The 19,185-nt window shown below is 40.5% G+C and overlaps 1 protein-coding gene across 2 annotated transcripts in view; it reads right to left on the bottom strand.

Annotated features, from left to right (window-relative positions):
* The window catches only part of gnal2 (guanine nucleotide binding protein (G protein), alpha activating activity polypeptide, olfactory type 2), a 66,256-nt gene that overhangs the window by 30,248 nt on the left and 16,823 nt on the right, over positions 1-19,185 (bottom strand). Inside the window, exons 1-4 of one of the 2 annotated variants that reach the window (XM_018745148.2) lie at positions 15,795-16,376; positions 15,452-15,524; positions 14,691-14,745; positions 14,413-14,532 (exon numbers count right to left, since the gene is read on the bottom strand). In XM_018745148.2, the coding sequence (XP_018600664.1) occupies positions 14,413-14,532; positions 14,691-14,745; positions 15,452-15,524; positions 15,795-15,933 (387 nt within the window). In that variant the 5' untranslated portion in view covers positions 15,934-16,376. Of the gene's footprint in view, positions 1-14,412; positions 14,533-14,690; positions 14,746-15,451; positions 15,525-15,794; positions 16,377-19,185 lie in introns of those variants that run through there. The other variant, XM_029253714.1, reaches the window with a different exon arrangement.

The following is a 19,185-nucleotide window of genomic DNA, read 5'->3' as shown; positions in this document are numbered from 1 at the left end:
TTATGTTGCAGACTAATGCTTCAGACAGAGGAGTAGGGGCAGTCCTCTCCCTGGGGCAGGTAGAAGAGGTGAACTGCCTTGTCCTGGACATTAGCAGAAAATGTCCCTGAGGGAAAATACCTACAGCAGCGACTACACCCCACTTTGGATTAACCGTTGATAGAAGACTGACTGGCCAGGTAAGTTCCAAATGCTCCACTACCCAGCAAGCTCCTTGGCCATCCTTGACTTCCTCCCATGTTGGGGTGCCTCAAACGTGACAGGTCGGGCTCAGTTGAGCAAGCCACTGACCGGTTTCCGGGGGTGAACGAATATGGGACACAGGAAAATGGAGCACGTACACATATATACTGTAGAAACCATGAGCATTTCACTAGAGACCAGGTTCTTTGCCATACACAGAAACCAACACACTAAAATACTGTATGTGCATTCATACCCTACTGAGAATAAATACATTATAAAAAATAATAATAAATATTAAAACTTGTCAGTTTGATTCACTGCTTTACATTTACTATAAGGTACACTTTTATAACCTATCAGCAAAAGGTGACAGAGAAACTCACTGGTGCTGTATGTGATCTAACAGACAACAAAGAGAAGCAGGGTGCAAGTCCAGCCATATACAATAAACATATTACACAAAGACAGGTCTAATGCATCCTGGTCATGTGGCACAGAGCTGATATCCAGTTTACTGCACCACGAATCCTCCATGTCCACACATCAGCAGAGTGGTATGGTAAAAAGAAGTGGCACGGTATAAGTGAGCAGCAGACCTGTCTGCCGTTAGCTAGTTCTCCTAAACGTAACACATGAGAGACTCCCTGGGCCCATGAAGTATCACACCTTTACTCAATAATACCCTTTATACTATACACCTTTCCTTTAACCCAATTATTAGCATGCATTCATTTCATGACTGCGTAAAAACAAAAAAGTTAAACATGCCTTCCTTAGGTTATGGAAATTTGAGCTGTGAATGTTTGAAGAAAATTTCCATTCTGTTTATTCATTTTCAACTGCATTTTCCGTCAGAGGCAAAGCAAAAAACGGCAGCAAAACTCAGACACACAAAACAGACACACCACAGGAGTCTGGGTCTGCCTTAAATCTTCCAGTAAAGAGCTATATGATGAGTGTTGGACATGTCTGTGGGATACAATGGTTGATCAGCATTCAAAAAGGGATTTATGGGGAGTCTTTTTACTTTTATTATTATTCTTATTTTTATTTTTTATAGAGCGCTCTTCTCACGCAGAGACAGAGCGCTTTAACACAGGCATACAGCAAGAAAAATTGATACAATTTTAAGCTTTTAGTCAGGGCTGTGGTGGTGCAATGGGTTTGGCCGGGGCCCGCTGCGTGGTGGGTCTGGGGTTCGAGTCCTGCTGGGGGTACCTTGTGGTGGATTGACGTCCCGTCCTGGGTGTGTCCCCTCCAGCCTTGTACCATGTGTTGCTGGGTTAGGTTCCAGTTCGTCGCAACCCCGCTCAGGAAAAGTGGTTATAGACATTGTGTGTGTATTACAAGCTGTTTTTATTTATCATCGCTATAACCCAGATTTTTATATACACTTGCATGTAAAAAAATCAGGGGACATCTATTTCCTGAAGTTTTTATTGAATGTAGATTGTAAGTAGCCTGAAATTTACAAATACTTGACTTACTGAGGGGGGGTGTCAACAGCACTGAAGAGGAGGTTGCTGAAATTATTCATTTTTATTTTTATTAATTTTAAATTAGCTTTAATTTTGTAGTAGTTGTAGTTTTGAATGTGTTACATGATATACTGCTATGTAGTGGCATCTCATCAGCCGGTGTACCGCCTTGTGCCCAGTTTCCAGAAGACCTGCAAATAACAGCAACCATGCACTGAACAAGGGGTTAATGGCAATGGATAGATGGAAGTGTGTGTGTGTGTGTGTATATATATATACACACACACACACACACACACACTTTCTGAACCGCTTGTCCCATACGGGGTCACGGGGAACCGGAGCCTACCCGGCAACACAGGGCGTAAGGCCGGAAGGGGAGGGGACACACCCAGGACGGGACGCCAGTCCGCCGCAAGGCACCCCAAGCGGGACTCGAACCCCAGACCCACTAGAGAGCAGGACCCGGTCCAACCCACTGCGCCACCGCACCCCCTTGGATGGAAGCATTTCAGTATTTTTTATTTAACAGAGCTGTATGGTTTTGGAGAACTTAACCTGTGAATAACTGCAACTAACTTTGCCATAATAGTTAGACTTAAGGAAATTTTTTTTTTTTTTTAAAAAAAGTCAAGAATAGACTTTTGGCCCCACCGATGTTCATTATTATGCCCCCCACCTACTCTTCAAATGGTCTGGTTTAGGGAAACTTCAAGCAACTGGCACCTTCTGTGGCCAAATGCAGCATAATCAGCATAATTTATGGGTTTCATAGTTATTTTCCTCTCTGTCCCTACCATTTGATTTGTTTTAATTGCAGAAGAGAGTTGTGAAGTGAGCAGATGAAGAGAGACAGAACTCACTGGGTTCAAGAAACAGACCTTAGGCTAAAAAATGTCTTAGTGTCTATATGCACAAGTGACCTCACTCTAAACATACAACCCCACACACAGACGCAACACATGGAAATGTGCTTCAATATACATTACCTAACAGAAAAACAAAAGGCCCATTTTCTCATTTACTACACTAGTTGACATCTTTGTCCTTTGTTCTGTATGAAAACAAGACACAGCTGAAGTCCCACTTGTACTGTCTGATATGAGCTAGTAAGTAATACGCCGGCCATCATCCATCTCAACTGACTGTTTCAAAACAGCCCAAGTCCCTAAATGCACAATTAGAGCTTGCTTCATTAGCAAAGCAGAGCAAACTCAAGTGCTGTGTGTGTATGTAAGATAAAGAGATGGAACTAGAGATACACACACTATAGAGTTCTACCAAGTTCCTGTATAATGCATTTTCTAGAGTCAAAGTGAATGTATATGTTAATCTCTATATATAAAATGAAAGGTTAACCCTTCCTGTAAGGTTCAATGTTCAACCTATTACTATTTAAGTGGTATCAAAGTTTGAAGTAAATCAACTATAGTAACACCTACATCCTGACACTCACTAAGACTGCAGGAAGCAGTTGTCACCTGTCAGCCAAGAACAGACCATACTCCCAACATGCTTAGCACAGGTATTATAATCTGAGAAATGGAGCCATTAACCAATAACCTGCTGCTAGGTTAATTCCATCTAATGGTTTACAGTCTTTCTATATTTATATCACACACACAGACTGAAACCGCTTGTCCCAAGTGGGGTTGCAGTGAACCGGAGCCTAACCCGGCAACACAGAGTGCAAGGCTGGAGGGGGAGGGGACACACCCAGGATGGGATGCTAGTCTGTCACAGGTCACCCCAAGCGGGACTCGAACCCCAGACCAACCAGAGAGGAGGATCCAGCCAAACCCGCTGCGCCACTGCACCCCCTTCTACATTTACATACTGCACAAAAAATATGCTTGTGTGTTTAAACGTACAATACCATTTAAAAGGAAAGAATACTCCCAAGTAAAACAGCTTGTTCATATAATACTGAAGCCAGGAAACTGATGTTAAGGGCAAAGAGGTGGCAAACTGCTTAGAATGGATGCCTTTCAGTTGGAAGGTTCCTGGTTCAAATCCCGTTCCTGCTGGATCAGCATGTTCTTAATAAAAGTACTTATCCGGATGCAAAAATAAAAATTAGTTGGCTGTAAAAATAGATAAATTATTGTAAATATCTTACAATACAAACATCAAATTGTAAGCTGCTTTGGAGAAAAGCGTCAGATAAAAGAATATAAAATAAACACTAGAAGAACACAGGGCTACCTTGAAATTGTTGAGGGTGAAACAGCAACTGAACCGTCACCATTCAAAAACGGTAAATACTTCAAGAAATCCAAATCACCATACAATTGCTGTCAAGAACACAAATATGTGTTTCTGAATGTATATACATAAATTCAGAAAACAGTGAAACTTTGCATTCTGGTCTATGTTTAGCCTCAGTGTTACATTCAGGGCTATAGTGACTCATTGTCAAAGTGAAAATAAGACTATTTATAGCTCCAAGTTGTGTCTCACAACAACAACAGAAACCTAAAGGGGGACTAAAGCCTGGGCAAGGATGATTAGCCAAAACCAGACCAAAAAGAAGGGGGGGGGGGCTAGGAAAAAAAAAAAAAAAAAAAAAAAAAAAAAAAAAAACACACACATCCTGTTAAACCCTCACAAACACACATAGAGGCAGTGCACAACACCCACGCGCACACACAGACAGTCCTAACCTCCAATGGGCTTCTCAGGAACTCTGGACCAACACCCAACCCTTGCACTTCCTGTTGACTATCAAGCAATCTGGTTCACATAGCTGCCATAAGGAAACAGCCAAAGCAGCAAGGGCCAAAACAGTAGGACCAATGAAGCTGAGCTGGATGGTGAGAGGGGTTCAGAGTGAGCATGGAGTGCACACAGGTGGAGGAGTACACACGGATGCATGAGGGTTCCCCTCCCTGTCTGGGGCAACCATCTGAAACAGTGAGCATACACAAGCATACGTGCTCACTTTATCTCACAAATACACAAGCTCTTTTGGAAAAGTAGCATCAAGTCTAACTTAAGTAAAACCTCAGAACCTGTACTGATGACAGACAACCACATTCTACAAGTACACAAAAAAGCCATTACTGCACAGGTAAGTCACATTTTGGATAAACAGTGGTCCAGTACCATTTGGGTTTTCTTCTTTAAATATATATTCATAAAGCAAACAAGCAATCTAACAGAATGATTTAACTTGAAAACCATATAATTTTGTGAGATTATGGTCAAAGCAGTAAAATACTGGTCCACAAATCAACACCAGAGAAGAGATCAGAATCCCTGAGAGACCAGACAATGCAATTAATCAGTTACTGAAATTATTTAGTTTTCTACAAAATGCTTTTTGAACTGATTTTCTCTACCAATAGTGAAGTACCTTGATGCCTGACCAGCCATTTCTGCTGATTTTACATCTCTTACTACTCATGAGTAAAAAGCAACAGATCTTGAACTACACATACAGTACCAGTCCAACATGTAAGCACACATGGGAAAGTTGGGCAATTGTAGAAGTCGTAGGCTGAGTGAAAACAAAGCAACCCACATGTGGACATCTCCTACATGAGCCTGTACGACATCAGCCAACCTTCTAACCAAACTTGTTAACCAAATGCCTTGTGGGGGTTAATCAAGAAAGTGTACTCAAACTTTTGACTCTCACCTTGTATGGGAACAGCTGGTAGTGTAGTGGTTAGAGCTGCTGCCTTTAGACCCACAGGTTCAAGTCTCACCTCCAGCTGTGAGGTGCCCTTGAGCAAAAGTACTTACCACTTACCCTAAATCCAGTAAAATTACCCAGCTGTATAAATGGATAAATAATTAAGTAGATTTGTAAGTAGATTAACACTAAGTCGCATTGGGGAAAAGCGTCAGCTAAATGAATAAATGTAAATGTGTGTACACACAGACAAACCTTCAGGAAAAAAAATTAATTGTCAAGCTGCGATATACAATGGTGGCAACTTTCAACAACCCTTTTACACAACAGAGGTGAAAAGTGAACACAGTAATCCTGCAGATGTGCAGGCAGTGTGGTAGTGCCATGCAATAAGTCAAGAGAGCTGAGCAGGTGACTGTGTGGGATACTCCTGGGGGCTGGACTGGCAATTGAGGATGCGCAAGCTGGAACACAGACCTGACTTTTCCACGCTACAGATCTACCAAATCATCTGGTGGCTATGGCCTACAGTCCAATAATAGGGATAAGAGCAAATAAACTGGATGCAGTTCCTAGTGAAAGAATTCCCAGTTGAAAAAAAAGATACCCCTGGATGAGCTTTCAGTCTTCTCTTTGCTATCTGTCTATGGTGATGGCAGTCTCTGCACCACTGAGATGTCAGTCATGACAGTCAACCTGGATGACTCACCCATATGTAGTAAATATCCATAGTCTCCCACAAACGCACCATGCTCCATGTGGTAATGTCGCCATCTGTCTAGGAGATACACATGTGACTGCGAAGCACTGCACACAGTCACAAGAGCACAGCACTGTACAGAATCTGCATAGGTTCACTGGGAACAACAGGTTTTAGGACAAGAGAGCAAACTGCATCCTGATGTATGACCAGGTCTTGGCTTACGAAAGGGCATTCACATTTACATCTCATCCAGGACTACCCCTGAAGAGCCTTTCAGCTCACGCACCAGCACCCTCTCCTTCCTTGAAGAAGGTGGGGGGGGGCTGTCACGCAGCTAAAATTTCTCTCCAGCTGTTGCTGTTCTCACCCATTCCTCTGCATTGGATAAACAAAAGAGGCCTAATCCTGCCATCTCATCGGCTGCTGCAGGGGGGGAGGAGGCACAGTCCTCGGGGCTTTTTTCCAGAGAGGCTTGTGACACTGGGTCTGAATAAATACAGTGTGTGCAATGTATTGCCCTAGAGAGAGGCTCGTGAAAGAACAACTGGGCAACACTTTTACACAACTCATTAACCCGTTATTAGAAAGCACTCTGCAGTGCGGGCCTTCTCCTCACTGGGCCACTCGCCCTGGACCATTTCAATATGTTCAAGGCAAAGTACCACTGTACCTCCTGGTGAGTAACAGAGCTCCCTTACTGTTAACATTTTACTTATAACACAGTAAACAAATGAAGTGTCACCTGGCTTAAACTGAAATGTGCTTCAGATTTTCAAGCACCTTATCCAGCTAGCAAGGGCCTCCAGGTACGGTGGCTTTCACCCAGAAGTCAATGACGATGAGAAATATTCCGTAGTCTGCACTTCTGCACAAACCCAGAAACTAGGCACTTTGCTGTGTTTATGTGCCCAGATTCATCGCCACAGTGTTTAGCACAAACACACAGTTGAGCGTGGCATGTATGGCACATGAAAGCATCTCAGCCAGTTTGTGCCGGTCTGCACCTTGGACCCTCGCATCTGGGTCACCACTGACCGAGAGCAGCTGGAAAAAAAAAAGGATGTCAGAACGCGAAAGAAATACATCCCTGGGACCACACCCTATTAAACACCCAGAGCTTTCTTCATAGCAGGAGTTTAACCCTCCAGCAGAGACAGGAGTGTATCTTCTCCTTTTTAACTGGGATTTACCAATACCACTTTAATGGGTGTTTTTATATTTTAAAAATAAAAAATAAAAATCTAGCTGTAAGTGAAAACAGAGCAAGGGACTGGGTTTGACTTATGTGGTAAATCAGATATCCATAGTGTAGAATCCATACTGTGAGACTGGTGCCCCTTGCTAGTCTGCATCTGAGCTCTCAGCCAATGTGCTAACACGAATCGATGCCCCATTACATAATTGCACTAATTAATAGAACTTGTGCTACAGCCAAATGCTTTGGCTCCACAAGTGTGTATTTTACAACCTTACGGAGGCATATCTCACAGGAGGCAGTACTATGCTGAGGTGGAGACAGGTATTCTCTCATTACGCCAGGTGTATCTGGTGGGTCCTTGCTCTCAGAGTTAGCTTTCCAGTCTGACTACCATACACTGGGAGCTTTCTATGTTTATATAATTCTGAAATATAACAGCTTTAGAAACCCCCACTTTAAGGGGAAAAAAAAACATCAGTTTAAAGTATCAAACAGCATAGCCCACCGGAGAGGAATATACAGATTTGTCGAAGCCCAACTATAACAAACGTCAGCAGCCCCCTCCCTCCTTCAAAAGCACACTGTGAATCTAGCAAGTTGCAGTCAAGATTCCCAGAAAGGGGCTTTCAAACCCATGATAGCCATCATCATTCCTTTTATTAGATTAAAAAAGATCTGTATTAGATAACAGCAATGACACACAACGCAGCGAGCCCACTTTCATGTGTTGCTTTGCTTACAGAATAAAGCCAATTTTAGTGAAAAAAGGAGCAACTGTTTGAGCTCTTCCATAACATCTCCCCAGTAACAACCAACCCTTGTCTGCAGTCTCTTGACCCACTAAACAGCAAACATATCAAACAATTCTTTGTCAGATGAGCAAGCCTATGTTGATTTGAATATTTAAATAAAATTTTCCACAAACAGTGTTAATATAGACCAGTTGAGCCATTTTAGGACTCTTGTCTCCAGGTTAAACTTACATATCAGTTGAGATCACGCATTTGCAAAAATAAATGTGTAAAAACTTTTTTAAAAAAAGAAAAGAAAAGAAAAAAAAAAGAAAAAAAAAACAATCTTCAAGCTATACATGCTTCATTTTTGTTAGAAAGCAGAAACTTACATTTCATGAGTTCTGAGACTTCTAATTCTGAACCTTCTCGAGGAAGGGTAAAACACGAACCTGTAATCTAGTAGCACTAGGTAAAGTAGTGGCCCAGCGTGTAATGCTGGCAGTTTAGCCTGCGTGGAGTTTGCACATTCTTCACATTTGTCTGTGTTTTCTCCAGGTCCTCAAGTTACCTCCCACAGTTCAAAGGCATGTGTATCAGGTAAACTGGTAGTTCTAAATTGCTCTGTGTGTGGTTTGACAGAGAGAGCACATTACATTACTGTGCTATATAACTGGGTGAATGCAAGTATCTAGCATAGTAAGCTACTTTGGTCACAACCACCATCATCTGGTCAGAAATCCAGGCTCATAACCATAACCCAGTTTTTTTGTTCAAAATTCTACTTTCATCTGAAGCTAGCTTTCATGGTAAAAGCCTAATTACCCCATGATATTAACTGCTATTGGCTGATGCAGGTATGACACTGGGTCGCCTACATTTCACAAGGAATCACACTTTTAAATGGTCTGAAGGATATCGCTGCTGTGATACGTTCCTGCTACAGACCATATATCAGCTGTCTCAGAATGAGAACACATTTCACTTCCTGGTTCCAGTGTCTCATAGGGACACATGGGGATCAAAGGGCAGACTGCACCATGACATCAGATTGCATCCATAAAAGGGCAAACAACAAGACTGGAAGTTGGCAAAGTGATCTGGCTCTTTTCTCTCTCTCGTCTTTCTGTGCAGTTTTGTTTGTGCTGCTTAAATACAGTTCTGACATTTGTTCATTAGTCAGTATCACTGCAATCAGCTGGACAGATGATGAGACGGAATTTATAAACAAGAGAACCAAACAAATACATAGATTAAACCTGTTTCTTGGAAATTACTTTTTTTTTTTTTTTTTTTTTTTTAAAAAAAACCACACACATTTTCCAAGCAATTGCTACGGAAGCAACATTCTAAGATGCATCATGGTCCCTGGCTTTCTGGCTAGTTGAGCCAGCTAGGTGAAAATTATGTTTATTCTTTTCTTGGGCTAGCTGTTAGTAACCTGGTGAACAGTCCAGGATTATACACTTCCTTTACCTGCACATCAAACTGACCAAATGGCTTACAGAAGAAACAGAAGAACAGAAATGTAGCAGTGCCTACACTTTCATTTAGGTGGTGCTAGAAGGAATGTAGTTTCCCATAGACTGCCACAGACCATGCTCCAATGTACTGTGTATTTTGAGAAAAATCAGACTGTACCAGAACATGTTCCACTGATCATTTGTAATAACTTGTGTACTGTTTCCCCATCTGTATAGAGTAATGTACACTTGCTGAAAAATTTAAAATACAATTTAGTAAAAGACTAGGCATTAACTTCTAGATTCATGAATTAGATCATACATTTATGCTGAACCCAAAGAGAAGTAATCTGGCACTGCTGAAGCTATTTATTGGACTGGACTGCACTGCACTGAATTCATGTAATTATGCTGTAACACAAGAACAAAACAATACTGCACCTATGCCATGTACATGCAAGTTCATTTACAATTGCTGAAAGTGTTACTCTTTATCGGACTTCTCTGCGCAACTGAACTTACAGCATTAGATAAATAACTTTACAATAATTTACCAAGAATATTTCTACTACATTAATTCACCTTGATCAAGGGTACTACAATACGAGTGGGAGTCAAACTAAAAACCTTCTGATTACAAGGCCCCAATCACTATACTACTGGTATACCAAAACAGGTGAAAATAAGGTAAATTATCGCAGATATCTAAATGAAAAGTCTTTCTTTATACTTATTTATTTTTAAAATAATGTATACCTTCACTCCTTTGTGTAACAGTTAAGGGAACGGAAACAGGTCAAAGTTTGCTGGCCACAGGACTGAATACCAGAAAAACCCTGCATTTCTCACACACAAAACAACTGGTCACCAACCAGGTCAGCTAGGGACAGCTGGTAGTGTAGTGGTTAGAGTGACTGTCTTTGGACCCAAAGGTTACAGGTTTGAGCCTCACCTCTGGCTGTAGTACCCCTGAGCAAGGTACTTACCCTGAATTGCTCCAGTAAAATTATCCAGCTGTATAAATGGCTAAATAATTGTAACCTTAACATTGTAAGTTGCTTTAGAGAAAAGCCATTAGCTAAATGTAAAGAATCTGGATCAGCGCTCTACATAAACTTGAGTTTGACCATAACATCATTATGAACTTATAACTTCAGCCCTTCATGCCACATTATGTTGTTTCACAAAGTCACGTTTACAATACTGAGGAGTTTAAATAAATTTCTTTGTCTCGGTCTGTGATCTCAGGCACAGAGGTCATAATGTCATCATCAAACCTATACCTTACAATCAGCAAAGCAATCTTGATATGCTTGACCAATAGCACTTGAACTGGACATTGCAGCAGTTTGTGCCCTGTTAATGGTGGCATTTTGGTGGAAATGAAGGGGTATTCCCTGTTGGCACAACAGCATCACATCCCATTTGCTTCTTACAGTAACCTCTTCCAGATAACCAGCATGAACCTGTCCTCAGCTTCAATGCCAAGTAATTTCAGCCTTTTGAAGAAAGACAAAAGGCTTCAAGGCAACTTAAATCAACCATGTGTGTTTTATACTAAATATTACTGAGGTAGCCGTGTAATAAACCACTGAAGAGACCTGTTTGTGATAAAACCTGTACTGTATCACCTTAGTAGGAGACAAAAAAACAAAGATCCTTTAACAATTACATGGAAATCATCAAAAATATTTTTAGTAATTTCAGTGCAATGTCTCATTTTACACTGAAATTACTAAAAACACTGAAAATTTGCTAACACAAGTTGAAATAACAACAACAACAACAAAACAATTTGCTTGATAATGCTGGCTAATGATATTTCCCAGTTTCATTCGATACCCCGTGGCCTGCCACTCATTTGCACCAGCAAGGTACATGCATGAAACTAATGCAATCAGTAATAACCTACAGCCAGAAGTTGAGGTCTGCTGCCTTTGGACCTAAAGGTCGCAGGTTCAAATCCCACCTCTGGCTGTAGTACCCTTGAGCAAAGTACTTACCCTAAATTGTTCCAGTAAAATTACCCAACTGTACAAATGGATAAATAACTATGGGTATACTAACATTGTAAGTTGCTTTGAGAAAAACATCAGCTAAAGGAATAAACGTACATTTTTTTTCTTGGAAATTATTCCCATAATCTATCATCCAAGGGGTCATAACCTTACGTCCCTCAAATCTTTTCAAGGTTACATACTCTACTGTGGTGCTAATAAAAATTATATCAAACCCTTAACTAAGGCTTTTGATTTTACATGATTTGTACCATGATTCATTTTATGAAAAGCTCAATCAAGATTAATTTAACTCCAAAATGAGTTCAAAGGAAAATTAGGACAGATGACAGGTGATGAGAATCTGGAATGAGAACAGCTGATCCTGCACAACACCTGAAAGTATTCTAAACAACTTATCTGAAGACAACAGCCATTTTCAGGAAAACAACTGAAAAAGCTTCACAGAATGGTGCACATGTACTGCTCCATTACAGTCTATGAAGCAATAGCATTGATATGACTTAATATGAACAAGATACTCTATGTAATACACAATACATGACATTCACACTTGCATAAATTCAAAGCATACTTTCAAAAATGCAGTCTCATTAATATCAGCCAGATCCCATGAATATATAAAAATGTATGAACACCACTAGTGAGTATAAAATATGATTGTCAGCATGTTTTCAACTCACATTGCTTTATACTGAAATATTAAGTAGAAAAATGTGATAAACAGTACAGCTTTACTGTCACTTTTAGCCATACTGTCATCTGATGGGCTACTATATTCATCTTAAAGGTCCACTATCACAGTTTTGTCAAACCAAATCTGTTACATGATGCTCCCAAATCCTGAATAACCGAAATATATGCAATAAAAGGCATGACGGCCACATGTTTTGACTGCTGAAGAGGCTCTAATAGCAGGGATTCATCAAAATGGTTGTTGGAAACATTAAATTACAATATGAAGGTTGCCGGGTCCATCACAGATGGGGCCCTTCTATAATACCTGTGATTCCCCTTTAACTGTAACTGTTCCGGATAAAAGCATCAACTAAGCAGTGTAATCAAAACTATTATTATTATTACAGGAGAAAGCACAAGTTAAAAATCAAAAAACTTTACCACAAGGACAAATTATTTAAAACTGAGTATATCCACTGTATAAATAATTATTTATGATGATTATTATGACTATAATCATGAAGCACCCTTCATATTCAACCTGTGGTCAACAGAACATCTGACAGATTCTAAATGTTCCAAAATGTAACAATGAATATGCAATCACTACAAACTACCTTATGACAGAAGCATGTTACAATACTATGTTTTAACTACCCCTCTTTTTGGAGCTAAATTGTCAGATTTAAATGAAATTCTAAGCATGTCTACATGTGAATAAACAGTCACTCAATAAGCCATGACATTTTGAGATAAAGAAGTACAAGGATACTTTTCAGAGGTAAATTACAAAAAAAAAAAAAACCCAAATACACAATTATGAAAGAATCAATTTAATAATATGAAAGACAAAACTTGTTGCACTCGGGCAGATTTACGACCTGTCGATGTCGCACACCTTTCGTCCAAGTCCTGCTATTTGGGGATTCTCATTACATTCCTCATTGCTGAAGTTAAATTATGACTACAGTATATTACTGTTGATGGGAAATATGGCTACAAAAACTTGGTCTTGGTAACAGGGATGTAGCAATGGCAGCATCATGAAACAGCAAACTTCCTTCTTCAGTTCTCCATACATTAAGCTTAAATTGTGTCGGTAGTTACTGTGTTACTTGTTCCTTTACCCAAAAACGAAAAATGTACATGGCAGCAAATTTTCTAATACTAGCAACACTACAAAGAAAACTTGAATATTTCAATATTCAGCTGAAGTATTAAAATTTCCACCCTCACTTTAAATCGGCAAACCACAGTAATCTATTTACCATTTGCTCCTGTTATTTTCAGAAATTAAGAATTTACAAAATGCAGGAGGGCAATTATATTTATTACTGAGCTGTCAAAGAAGAATATGGAGCAAGTTAAGCTGAGACAATACTGTTTATGGATGTAAAAACATACTATATGTAAAATGGAACCTTCTAGGTGAGTTTAATCACAACCAAACTTGGGAAATCTGACACTAAAAAGACCCATACGTTATACTTCATGTGTATTCATATAGATAGATAGATAAGATAGATAGATATACTTTATTGATCCCACAAGGGAAATTATTATTGTTTGTACATCGGTTTAAAAATCAAACCACCAAGTATTCAAAAACCATACGCGTGTTAAAAAAAGTGACCATTGGTATGGTTATTAATATGCTGTCCTCTGACATGGGTTTTAAAAACCCATTTAGCAAAAAGGGGTAATACAGCTTTCCGTAATTAATCAAGTGAAACATGTTATATGCTTTACACATCACACTGTCAGAGTGGAGAGTAACAAAAGCCTAATATTATAAACATGCTGTCTCACTTTCCAGTATGTGAGAAACTAATGTACCTCATACAACACTGACAACAGTTTAAAAAAAAAAAAAAATTATATAATGTAAGAATTCCCTAAAACCCAGCACAGTCCATTACTTACTTCAATATGTGATATTAATTTGTCTAAGTCTGAGAAATCCCATCTCATCTTGCCTTGGTTACAAAGTATTTATCATCATCATCATCATCCATTAATAACGTTAACCGCAGGATACCCTCCAACTCTTACAAACACTGCATCAGAAAAACAACAAAAATTGCTGCACAGATTAATGTGTCCCAAAACACCTCCGAGCAACCCGAATCTAAAGATCACCACGAGCACCCCAGAAAAATGTATTATTGCCAGCGTACATCAGCTGGTGGCTTAAGAATAAAAGGCCCAATTTTAAGATGCAAAAAACATAGGAATACAACAGGGGCAAATAAATAAAGCAAAAAAGACAAATGCAATTAATAACAACGCTGGATGTTCAGAAAGAAGTCTCGAGTCTTACCTGTGTGTAGTCGAAGTCAGATAGAGGTGCTATACTTTTGATGTAGTCAACTCTGAACTGGTCCTCGGGATTCGCTAGTGGGACTGGCGGTATTAAAGTGCTCATAGCTGAAACTATAGTCTGGAAAATGGATACAACAGAAAGAGCAGCATTAAGATGGATAAATCAGGTTCGAATAAGATCACGACGCTGTGTCTGATCACTGAGGTTGCTCTGTAAAGCATCACAGAAAGACTCCCATTAAAGAATTCTTAGAATTAAAAGAAAATGTATTTTACCACTATGGCATCCTTCACATTTTTTCGAATGTCCAAGATTTTCTGTTTCTTTTCTCTGAGCAAAAAAAGAGAAAAGAGCACAGATTAATTTAAAAGGGGGGGAACAGTCGTACACACTGAGTGGAAAGTTGCATTGAATGAAACGTCACCTGGACCAAGAAAACCTGACACTTAACTTTCAACAGGTGCGCATCCGACCACTGCATGCATGTACAAGAAGAGTGAGAACATGGAAGAAAACACGTGTAACAACGCCATATTAAAACGGTCAGAACTTAGCACGGACGGGACGGACACAACAACTGCAGCAAAGCACACATCTCATCTCATCTCATCTCTGGTGTATACGACGTCTTATCGCGAACGCAGAGGCCCCGCTGCACGCCAGTTGTCGTTGCGACGAACACGCTACCGCTACGAGCCCCGCGAGCCTAGCGGAAAGGAGACGGTAACTCAAGCAAGAGAGCCGCGTTCGAACTAAGCGCGAGCCGCGGGACTGACTGTCGGTCGCCATGCTGCTGCTGCGCGCTGGGCCGCGCGCGCCACAGAGAGCTGCAGTGCAACAGCGCAAGGCTGCAAAACCCGGGAAAAGCGGGCCGAGGCACGTCAGCGTCCACAAATACTAGACCCCGAAAGCGAGCATTTATAACACCACCGCGCAATCTCAGAAATGCATTTAGGCTTGAAACGCGTCAGGGTTTATTATTATTATCATCATCATCATCATTTATGAGGCTGTATAAAAGAGGAGCGGCACTCACTCTGCATTGAAGCCGTTGACGTGCAGGATTCGCATTTGCTTCACAATGGTGCTTTTTCCGGACTCCCCGGCCCCTGTCGAAATAAAGCGATAAATCAGTGGACACAGTCGTTGAACATTAAATAAACCCATATATTCTCACCGTTTCCTCTGACGACGACGACGACGACGACAACAACGACGACAACAAACAACAACAACAACAAAAATCGCTTTCGAACGCGGCACGGCCATAAGACTGAGCGCTGCCTTGTTCTGCCAGAGCCGAACGTAGCTGTCAAAAACACCTTCTTCAAACTAGCCCCCACGAAATGCCCATTATTTTGTGTGTAATTCCGGCTTACCCAACAACAGCAGTCGATGTGTTGCCTTGTAGGCTTGTCGCTCTTTCTGCAGTTGTTTCTCTATCTTTTTATTCGCTTCTCGTTGTGCTTTTTCGTCGATGCGCTGATCTTCAGTTTTGCTATTGCCTAAACAGCCCATCTTCCGTTAACCGCCTTCCTCGGACCCACAGTACTGAGGAATAACCCAAAAAACCAAACCCTAATCCCAATTGTAGAAAGCAGGGTAAAAATAATAATAATGCGAAGAAGACAGGCTGCTAGTAGTGCTACGCCTCTCTGTCGCTTTAAAGAAAATGGTCCCCGTTAAAATGCCGTTTAAAAGCTGCACGGACACCGCAGACAGAAGTAATCCAAATAAATAGGCGCAGTATAAATAAGAATAAAAAATAAAAAAACAGTCGTTCTAATATTGTTATAAATATAAACGAAGAGTGGAGCGGGGCTGTTCTGGAAACCAGCCAGCTGCTCCTCTCCCAGTGCTCCTCTCCACTGGCTCTTTTTCTGCCCGAATTTCTGTCTCTTTAACTCAGCACTGCCTCTTTCTGCAGCACCAGGAAGCAGGAAAAACCTCCCCTACCGTGTGATTTCACTCCGTGTTGCTGCCTCCAACTCGGCACTGCCTCTTCCTGCAGCACTACAATGTCATTTCAATCCATATTTCTGCCTCTGTCAGCACTGTTTCCTTTTGCTCCACTATAATGTAATTTCGGTCCATATATCTGCCTCTACATCTTTCGGCTGCGCTCCAATGTAATTTCAGTCCGCAAATTCTGCCTCTAACTCAGTACTGCTTCCTCCTGCAGTGGTACAATGTCATTTTACCCCACCGTTCGTTCTTCCTCAGCCTCAGCACGACCTTCTGCTTTAATATAATGCAATCTGAGTCAATAGTTCTGCCTCACACAGTCAGTGTCATTTTAGTCAGCAGTTCTGCCTCAACATGTCTTCCTTCAGCTTCACTACAATGTAATTTCAGTGCATAGTTCTGCCTCAGCCTCAGCACGACCCCCCGCTTCACTGTTATTTTAGTCAATAGTTCTGCCTCGAAATGCCCTCCTTCAGCTTCATTGTTGTTTTAGCCAATAGTTCTGCCTCAAAATGTCTTTCTTCAGCTTCACTGTTATTTTAGTTAACAGTTTTGCCTCAAGTTGTCTTCCTTCAGCTTCACTATTATGTTCTTGTAATGAATAGTTCTTCCTCAACCTCAATACGGCCTCTTTCTGCATAACTACAACGTGATTTTTGTCTATTACCGTCTTTCTTCTGTGCTCCAATTTAAATTTAATTTCAACAACCCACCATAAAAATAGATAAAGTTGATGAAGATGGGAGAACAGGTTGCTGTTTATGTGACTTTGACAGTGCCTGAGTGCAGTGCCCTTCACCTTACTTTGTCACGCTCTATGTAAACTACTGTGTAAATATACATCTGATGACAATTTCTGTTAAAGCAGACCTCTAATGTAAAAGAGCAAAAAGCAGATATGAAGAAGCACTTGAAAGAAAAAATAATTTAAACGCAGACTAAATTCATATTTTTCTGAATTGTCAAGTTGTGTTTCAAAGGAATCTTATTTATAATAAAACATTTTTTTTTTTTTAAAAAGTCAAAATTCCGATGCTTCATGTCACTCACTGATAGTAGTTAGCTGGGTTCAGAAAGACCTTGTCTTACTGACTGAACTTCCCCATGGAAAGGCGCTGCTTTGGCCAGCTCTGTGTGTGTGTGTGTGTGTGTGTGTGTGTGTGTGTGTGTGTGTGTGTGTGTGTGTGTGTGTGTGTGTGTGTGTGTGTGTGTGTGTGTGTGTGTCTTCATCTTACAGCCACCATGTCACTGGGGTGAGCGGGAACTTCCAAGCACTCAGCAAATACACGTTCACAGACCTCCATATGCACCTCGCAGTGCCACATTCTTAGGGTGCAATTTTACCAAATTGTTTTTTGTTTTTTTTTTTTTTTTATTAAAACTCCTGGTAATTATTGTAAAAATTAACCAGTGACCTCAAAAATAGGGGAGCACTTTGCCAGATCTCACACTTAATCCTCCTCAGATCACTTCCTGTTCCTAATTTACTAGTCCAAAAATTTCTTTAGATATCATGCACTTTTCTTTGGTCGGTTTTGTGATAAACCATTTAAAATCCGTGTGTTATTAATACGAAAACACAGTACTACAGCAAAAGTATTTAATTACTTTCATTTGTATGTCAACCTGCAAAGTCTAAACAGGACTAACAATAATGTATTAATAACAGTAAATACTAGAGCTACTACTGCCACGACTACATTAACATTAGTGATAATTCAAAAATATAATACTAAATACAAAAAATAATATAATCAGCTGTAAGCTGAAGTTTGCAAATTCTACGTATTTACTGGAGACACTACTGTAGAAAGGTGAGGCCTATTTCTTAACTGGAATTGTTCTTTTAAATACCCTCAGATGCCTAATGTGAAGAACTTTGGGCTACCTCAGATTTAAGCATGAGCTAAGCAATGGAATAGTAATAAACGATGTTAATAGACACTGTTGCAAGCAGCCTGTGAGGCACTGGGGAACTAAGGCCAAAATTCTGTTGCTAATGTAATCGAGGAAAGGATCAGGACGCATAATATGTTGGTGCTGAGACTGCACACTTCAGTGCTTTTGTTGTTGGGCATGTTGAGGGGACAGAGGAGACTTTTCCCTTTCTGCTGCAATCAACCTCTGTGCTATTTGAGATTCAGACAGGGAAATGAGGTGACAAAGAAATCACCTGCCTCATGCAAATCAAATTTCCCCTTCTGGATCTTGCAGAACTTGCACGACTACGTCATTGTTGTTCCATTTGTACATAAGAGCGTTAATACCATTCAATCAACATTATGGGGAAAGTTTTTTTTTTTTTTTTAAACTAAAATCAAGAAAAACTTCATTCTTAACACACACAGTTTTCATAAAACATAATTTTCAATAACTAATGCCCAAGTATATCATTTATAAATTAATTCCCAAAAGAACACATCTTAAGACAACCTCATCACATTGTCTCAATCAGCATTTCAATCAATAATCCTCAAGTGGAGGGAAACTCCATCCATCCATCGTCAATAACCACTTATCTCAAGGGGGGGTTGCAGCAAGCCAGAGCCTGGCCCAGCAACACAGGGCACAAGGCCAAAGGGGCAGGGGAGACACCCCAGACGGGATACCAGTCCGTCGCAAGACACCCCAAGCAGGGCTCGACCCCCCAACCTACCACACAGCGCACACTGGCTGAACCCACCACGTCCTCTATTGGAGGGAAACTGATTTAAAATAGAGGACAGTGTTGGAGGAAGACATTAAAACTGTTTGACCTTAAATGACAACTATGCGTACATGTGTTTCCAACTGAGGACACAGAAA

Source organism: Scleropages formosus, chromosome 7 (assembly GCF_900964775.1).
Source record: "Scleropages formosus chromosome 7, fSclFor1.1, whole genome shotgun sequence".
Taxonomy (NCBI): Eukaryota; Metazoa; Chordata; class Actinopteri; order Osteoglossiformes; family Osteoglossidae; genus Scleropages; species Scleropages formosus.
The sequence above is the reverse complement of the archived record's forward strand: the minus strand, read 5'-3'. Positions and strand labels throughout refer to the sequence as shown.